We start from the raw sequence: 7,406 nt of genomic DNA on the forward strand, positions 1-7,406 counted from the left end.
CTAATATCTTTTCTACCTATTGGCGCCTCCATAAAAGACGCCACCTATCCTATTTTTTATTTTCTACGCTAGTTTTTACAAGAGAACTATTAGCTTTTGCGATCTGCAACTTGTAAGGGAGAAGAATCCATTCTCGCATAGAGAAGACCATCTGAACCCTTTGTTTACTACTCTTATTATTATGCAGTTTCATTCAGAATCTATGTCTTTGATTGCTTGCACCATGATCGAGTAGTGATCTAGCTCGCCTAGGGTTTTTAGGGTGTTGAAATATGAGCTAAACATAGATAAGCTATTCTTGATTATTCTTCATTCATACTATCCTTAAGGCTTCCATTAATCTGATCATTTGATGTTAGATCCTAAGTTTATCGCCTAGCTAACCGCTTAGGAGATAGCTTGACATGTATTGAATGAGCTTAGTATCCCTAATCAACGAAAGTAGATATTAGGGTAGTAAGTGAACTGATCGGGCCTGATCTCTAAGGCTTGCAGTTGTTCTCATCTCAACGACAGTTAGATGATGGGATCGACCAGCAAAGAGACCACCACCACGACAGTGGGGTGTTCCAGCTGAGTGATCCGAGTTCTAGAAAGCACTGCATCGCGCTTGAATAATTGTTTGGCTCTCGCTCAACACCCAATGAAATACCCTAGGCTAGCTTCTTGTTAAATTGAATCAAACTCTAGTTTACTTGTTTTCCGCGTCACCAATCGAATTGAAAACCATTTTCTTCTTAGCTTGATATTGAAATTTATAAGAGTAAAGTGTAGACTGGTCCTCTGGATTGAATCTAAAGTACTATAATCACAACTGTTAACTTGGCAGTAGCAAAGATTCATATTTAGTGTATCAGTTTTTGCTTTGGTTTAGTTTAGATTTTTTTTTGCTTCGGTTTAGTGTAATACAAAATTTTTGTAATTTATTAATAAAATTATTATTATTATTTCTATTTCGTATAAAAGCATACTAAAAAATAATTGCATTTAGTTAATTGCAATTATAATATTAAAAATAACAATTAATATATGTATTTATAATTATATAAATAATAGCATAAATGAAATGATGTAAAAGAATATTTTATTGCATAGAGAAAAACGCTATTATATCTCGTAATACGATAGCAATGCAATAAACCGCTATCTAAAGTGTGTGACCTATTATAACGGGCGATGATATAGCGCTTGTTAAAACGCTATGGTATCTTTAGATAGCGTTTTTCAGCCGCTAAAAAAAGCCATTTTTCTTCTAGTGACTATTTATATTAGTTACTTATTAATGATGAAAGCATTTTTTTTCAGATATGACATTAACAATGTTAGATATATGTGTGAGAGCTTTCTGTAGATTGTGTCATATATGTCTCCCCACCTCTTGTCAATTTCATATTTTTTCCAAACATTTTCTACCTTGTTATTCTAAATTTTCACAATTGGTCAACAGCCTCAGATTGTCATATATATATATATGGCTTAACAGTGATTTTAAACCTGATATCTATATTGGGCATAGGCTCAGCGATATCTAATGTTAGGCTTAACACTGTTTTTTATTAAATGATCAAAAATTCAAATGGTTATCATATGATCCCGTGAGAATTCAAAAGTCTATTCAAAAAGTTTCCAATTTTAAGGCACAAGGGTGTTGTAACCTTCTCTCTTCCTGCTTCACCATATTCACTTTGCACGATAAGCCGGACCCTTCTACGGTGGAGTTCTTGGTCTAACGTTATAAGCACAGGTTGTCGTCAAATCTTGATGACCCTAAGAGAGACTGAACTCAATGGGATGGTCAAATTTAAAGGTAAAAGCACTTCTTCTAGCTCAGACCAGTCAAGCTTTGTCGAACTTTTGTCAGCGTACCAGAATAGTACTATAACCCAGGAAAATTTTCCGAACTTCTCCACCTACGAGCCATTCCCCAAATCCTACAGTGTCGCTTGATTTAAGGTTCATCAGGCACACCATTTATAACAACCGCATGGTCTCCCCGCATCTTAAAGATCCCTAGATGAAGAGGTAGTGGTGCTTCTTGCTTAATCCTCCTGGTGTTCTCCATTTTGAGCTGTCTTCTGCAAGAAATTTTCGACAACGTTTACAAGTTAAAAGCAGAAGTCAAGATTCACTCAAAATTCAGAAAAAGTAATGATCTAGTTTGCTGAATTCATTGATATCTAAACCAAAGTACATCTTTCATAGTCATATATGTATCAAAGCGATGATCATGGTCATCAACTGCAACAAATGCTTAAAACAATAGGATAAATTATATCAGTTGTTAATATGATGAATGTTACAAAATATTGTATTTTGTCACTTAAGATCGTTACAAAATATTGTAGTTTGTATTTTGTCACTGTAGATCATTCGGAATGTAGTGTCTGTATTTTGTCACTTTAGATCGTTTAATAGAATGGACAGCCTTTTGAATTTCATGGATATGCTTTTTCCTAAGAGGTGATAATGTTAATAGAAAACATCTGGGAAAGCACTTTGGAATCAGACATAATATAAAAACATCTTGTTTCCGGAAGGATTGTGACTCTTGTTGGTTTTTGGCTCTAGTCTCAAACAAGTTAGGGGCTCTTCGTTTCACCATATGTCATCTCCATCAAGATGATCCATTTGTATGATCTATTCAGATGATCCATTCAGATTTTTGAGACTCTTTGTTTGTCCATCCAGATGGTTCATCTAAATGAATCATCTAAATGAATTTTATGTTTGTTTCTTTATTTTCATTTCCATCCAAATGAGTTTAGTAAAGAAATTACCAAAATACTCTTGTCTTGATTTAATCATATGTTAAAATTTACTACGATAATAACTTCTAATAAATTTTTTTTTGATAAACATGTATTTGAAAAAAAAACTTTAAAGTTTCAAACTAAAAGAGTATTAATAATAAACCGACGAAATTTTTGGCCGGAAAACGAAATTTTTCGGTTTTGACGAAAAACGAAATTTTTCGGTTTTGACGAAAAACGAGATTTTTCGGTTTTGACGAAAAAAAGAGATTTTTTGGTTTTGACGAAAAACGAGATTTTTCGGTTTTGACGAAAAAACGAGATTTTTCGGTTTTGACGAAAAATGAGATTTTTCGATTTTGACGGGAAAACGAGATTTTTTGATTTTGGCGGGAAAATACAATTTTTGGTTTTGTCGAGAAAAAGTATTTTTGCGGTTTTGGCGGGAAAACAAGATTTTTTGGTTCAAGCGGGAAAACGCGTTTTTCGATTTTTGCGGGAAAACGGGATTTTTTTGGTTTTGGCGAGAAAATATAATTTTTGGTTTTGGCGAGAAAACTGTTTTGTGGTTTTGGTGGGAAAATGCGTTTTTGCGGTTTGGCGAAAAAACGAGATTTTCGGTTTTGGCGGGAAAACACGTTTTCCGGTTTTTGGGGGAAAACAAGATTTTTCGGTTTTGGCAGGAAAACAACAATTTTTGGTTTTGGCGAGAAAACATGTTTTACGATTTTGGCGGGAAAACACGTTTTTGCGTTTTTGGCGTGAAAACGCGTTATTGTAGTTTTGGCATGAAAACGTGTTTTTCGGGTTTCGCGGAAAATGCGTTTTGGCGGGAAAATATGTTTTTTGCGGTTTTCACGAGAATCGGTTTTGGCGGGAAATGCATTTTGATGAGAAAATGCATTTTTTGGTTTTGGCGGGAAAACATGTTTTGTGGTTTTGGCGGGAAAACGTGTTTTTGTGTTTTGGCGGAAAAATGCGTTTTGGGGTTTTGGCGTGAAAACAAGTTGTGATTTTGGCATGAAAACACGTTTTTGCAATTTTGGCGGGAAATCACATTTTTGCAATTTTGTGCGGAAATGCGTATTTAGGGTTTTGGCGTGAAAATTTTGATTTTAGGTTTTCGCGGGAAAATGCGTTTTTGTGGTTTTGTCGGTTTTCGTGTGTGGCAAAATGATATTATGTTTTTGTTTGTAATTTTTGAATTACATCAGGGGCATAATAGACATTATACTATATTGAATGAACCATCTCCATCTAAATGGTCCAAATTGGATTGACTGAATGAACTTTAAAATTAAGCCTATATTTCCGAAAGTCATCCGGATGATCCATCCGGATGAATTACACTTTTAGTGCCTAAAAGTACAAAACTCTCATCTTCATTCCGATGAATCATTTGGATGTAGAAACTAATATGCCCTTACTCATTCAAACCCCCATCCCTACTGAACCCAACCCAAAATTATATTTGAATGAGAACCGATTTCAAAACCTGAATAACCCGACACTTGAAAGAACTGTCATGGATTTAAATAGGTCTCCGAATGACTATGGCTAATAAGAAGTGAATCATATTTGATTCATGACTAGTAACTCTCTCCCATTGAAGTCTCTGATCATGTACAACTTCTTGTGGCTATTTCAGATTTAAACTAATTTTTAGCAGATTTTAACAAGAAACATAATTCTACTTTGTTTTTCCATGATTCTTGTTTTTGACATACAGTTTACATTTACACACGACCACATAGTGAATACCAGTCAATAACAATTACTACAGAAGAGTAAATAACGTTTAGTTCAAAACTATGCTTCCTCCTTTGAGAACTCGGGATCAGCTGGTTTATGAGGTACTAGAGGTAACATCTGCGAGAAGCTAGAACACTCCGCTGAGTCATCCTGTCGATTTCGCAAAGCTTTAGAGACAAACCTCGAGACATAGAGTGTTGCCCCTAGATTGAGTTGTACGTCTTGTTGAATTTGTTGTTTGTCCTTTTTGGCGCGTAAGGTCTTAGAAGCCTTCCTTCGGCAATGTGCTCTCCATGCTGCCTGTATGTAGCATGCTCCCCATGACATCCAAGACATTGAATAGTATCTACAAATTGTATGACAACATTACCAAGAAGGGAGACTGAGTCCTGTGATTTACTTATTTAGGTATTAAAAAAAAACAAATACACTTAAGTATTAAGGGTTTGAAGCTTTACCTGAACATGTGTTTGAGTTTGACGCTATGTAAGCGATTCAAATGGGAAGCTACAAACTTGACATCATCAGGCAAGAGTATGAAGCCTTCAACATCGGTAACAGTTATAACGGTTCTAACTGAGCTGGGAACGCGAGAAGAAGGATGAGGATCTAGAACCCAGAAGAGAAGATCTCCACATATGTCACCTTTTGTGAGACGAATGTGAGAACTAGAATATGTTTCAAAAGATTCTGTCGTGCTTATCAGTTCGCCTCTAGTTACAATAAACTTTCCTCAACCGGGGCACCTTTTCGCACTATGTAGCTATTTTCCGAGTAGAACACAGGCTTCACCCGATCACACAGTGCTTCTAGTAGCCAACCATCATCCATGAAGGAGAGCCAAGGAACCTGAAAACCCAAAAATCATACGTACTCTAAAAACTAACTATATTGGGAAACAGCGAGAGAAACATGAGTATGGGATCTTACACGCTTCAATAACTTCATGTAAAAATGGTGTTTGGTTTCGAGCCTGATATCTTTGGGAAGGCTACGAAGAAGAGCTTCCTCTTCTGTGCTTCTAGTTTCTTGCCATTTATAGTCTTCGTATTTCCTAATGCGTTCCTTTATATTCTCTGGTAGCTTCCTATAGGACATCCATTTTTCTGTGTCTCTCTTCTTCTCCTCCCATTCATCTACTCTTATAGTAGTTGATTGCAAGTACTTCTGTGATCACCAATAAATGAATTCAGATATATACAAGATCAATATCTTTGTGATGAGGTGTGAGTGTGTCTATTACCTGAACATTTCCAATGAGCACAGCAAACAAGAGTACACCAGAGACACAAATGATGATAGCAAAAAGTATCTCCCCTTCAGAGTTGCTTGTCTCTAGGTTTTGTCCCAAAGCACTGTAATTGTTCATGAAAATCTGGTTGTAACCACGATGCCCTACTAGCAAAAATAAGCTGGCGTTTGATAACAGAACCAGACTGCCTACTCTCTCGGGTCCTAGCTGGTAAGTATTTTCATGAGCAGAACTTTCTAGATGTCTCACCACCGGCTAGCTGCTCCCATGGATGGCGTGGAATTCTCATCGGAAGGGACCTTATCAAGGCACACCTTGGATGGGCAATTGGAGATGGGAAAGATGTATTTGTATGGCAAGATCCTTGGTTGTCGTCTTCAGCTAGGGAATGTCCTATGGGGCCTGCTACGGAGAGGAGTAAGGATCTGAAAGTCTCAGATTTATTTCTAGAGAACTCACAAGAATGGGACAGAGAAAAGATCGCCAACCTATTTTCGCAGCATCTAGAGAAGATTCTCCTAATCAAACCGAGCAAATGGGGAGGAAAAGATAAACAAATCTGGCTCAAACAAAACTCAGGCTCCTACTCTACAAGAACAGGATACTTTTCAGCAATCGAAAACTATCATCAGGCAGAAACGGAAGCTCAGACCCCCACTAGAGACTGGGTGAATGAAGTGTGGAAGCTATCAGTATCCCCTAAGCTAAGGCTTTTTATTTGGAAAGTCAAACATGGAGCCATTCCAGTTGGAGAGAGATTGGAAGCAAGACAGATCTTAACCGGCGCTAAATGCCCACACTGCAACAGGGAAGAATCTATCCTACACCTATTTTTCTTATGCCCGTATGCAGTTGAAGTTTGGAATTTGATACCTTTCTCAGAGCCGTTTGACCCGCTAGCAACGACTGACTTCGACTCTGGATGGAAAAGGCTACTAGCCAACACCACGCTCCCACCAATCGGGCTGTGGCAAACCCCCCTCGCGACCTGGGTCATCTGGTCTGCGAGAAATCAAAAAATATTTCAGAATAGGAACTTCTCTGCCCAAGACTCAGTTCTAAAGGCGATCTTAGATGCGAAGGAATGGCAACAGGCCCAACCGGCTAAAGATAGCGTCAATTCGCAGAGAAAGAAATTACCTTCTCCCCGAGACCCAGTTGATTGGATCATCTGCAAATCAGATGCAGCTTGGAAGAAGGAACAATCCACGGCTGGTCTGGCCTGGAGCTTCTCCCGTAATCAGAATGAGAGGTTCGTCTCTCACAGTACCCCTTACGCGTTTGTGATCTCGTCTCTTGTGGCGGAGGGACTAGCAATACGCTCAGCTATGGAACATGCAATCTCCCTTGAGATGAAGAACTTGGTGTTTGAATCGGACTCCCTGCAATTAGTGACAGCAATCACAGAGGGCTCAAGCTATTCAGACCTCCATGGAATCATCTCCCATATCTCTCTGTTATCTTTGTTTTTCAATTCTGTTTCATTTAGATTTTGCTCCCGTGAAAAGCTATCTTTAGAAGATGACCTAGCGAAGCAAGCTTTAAATGGCATTATACCAAACTCCTTTTAATTAATTAAATGCAAATAGTTGTGCCCAAAAAAAAAAAAAAAAAAAAACCGAAACTTAAAATAGAGGGGTTCTAAAAGTCGG

The 7,406-nt window shown here is 37.7% G+C and overlaps 1 protein-coding gene and 1 pseudogene across 2 annotated transcripts; both read right to left on the minus strand.

The window, feature by feature from the left end:
• Window positions 1-4,385: 4,385 nt before the first annotated feature.
• Window positions 4,386-7,406, minus strand: part of LOC106297721 — a 4,108-nt pseudogene continuing 1,087 nt past the window's right edge.
• Window positions 5,856-7,275, minus strand: LOC106296660. 2 transcript variants are annotated; one of them, XM_013732851.1, is made up of 3 exons: window positions 6,895-7,275; window positions 6,628-6,756; window positions 5,856-6,156 (listed from the first exon to the last, which is right to left on the minus strand). In XM_013732851.1, the coding sequence occupies exons 1-3, from the start codon at window positions 6,923-6,925 to the stop codon at window positions 5,975-5,977; spliced, it is 342 nt and encodes a 113-aa protein (XP_013588305.1). In that variant the 5' UTR covers window positions 6,926-7,275; the 3' UTR covers window positions 5,856-5,974. The 2 variants fall into 2 exon arrangements, with proteins under 2 accessions (XP_013588305.1, XP_013588304.1); XM_013732850.1 differs by having other exon boundaries at window positions 5,856-6,159.

The sequence above is a fragment of the Brassica oleracea genome, chromosome C6, assembly GCF_000695525.1.
Source record: "Brassica oleracea var. oleracea cultivar TO1000 chromosome C6, BOL, whole genome shotgun sequence".
Classification (NCBI taxonomy): Eukaryota; Viridiplantae; Streptophyta; class Magnoliopsida; order Brassicales; family Brassicaceae; genus Brassica; species Brassica oleracea.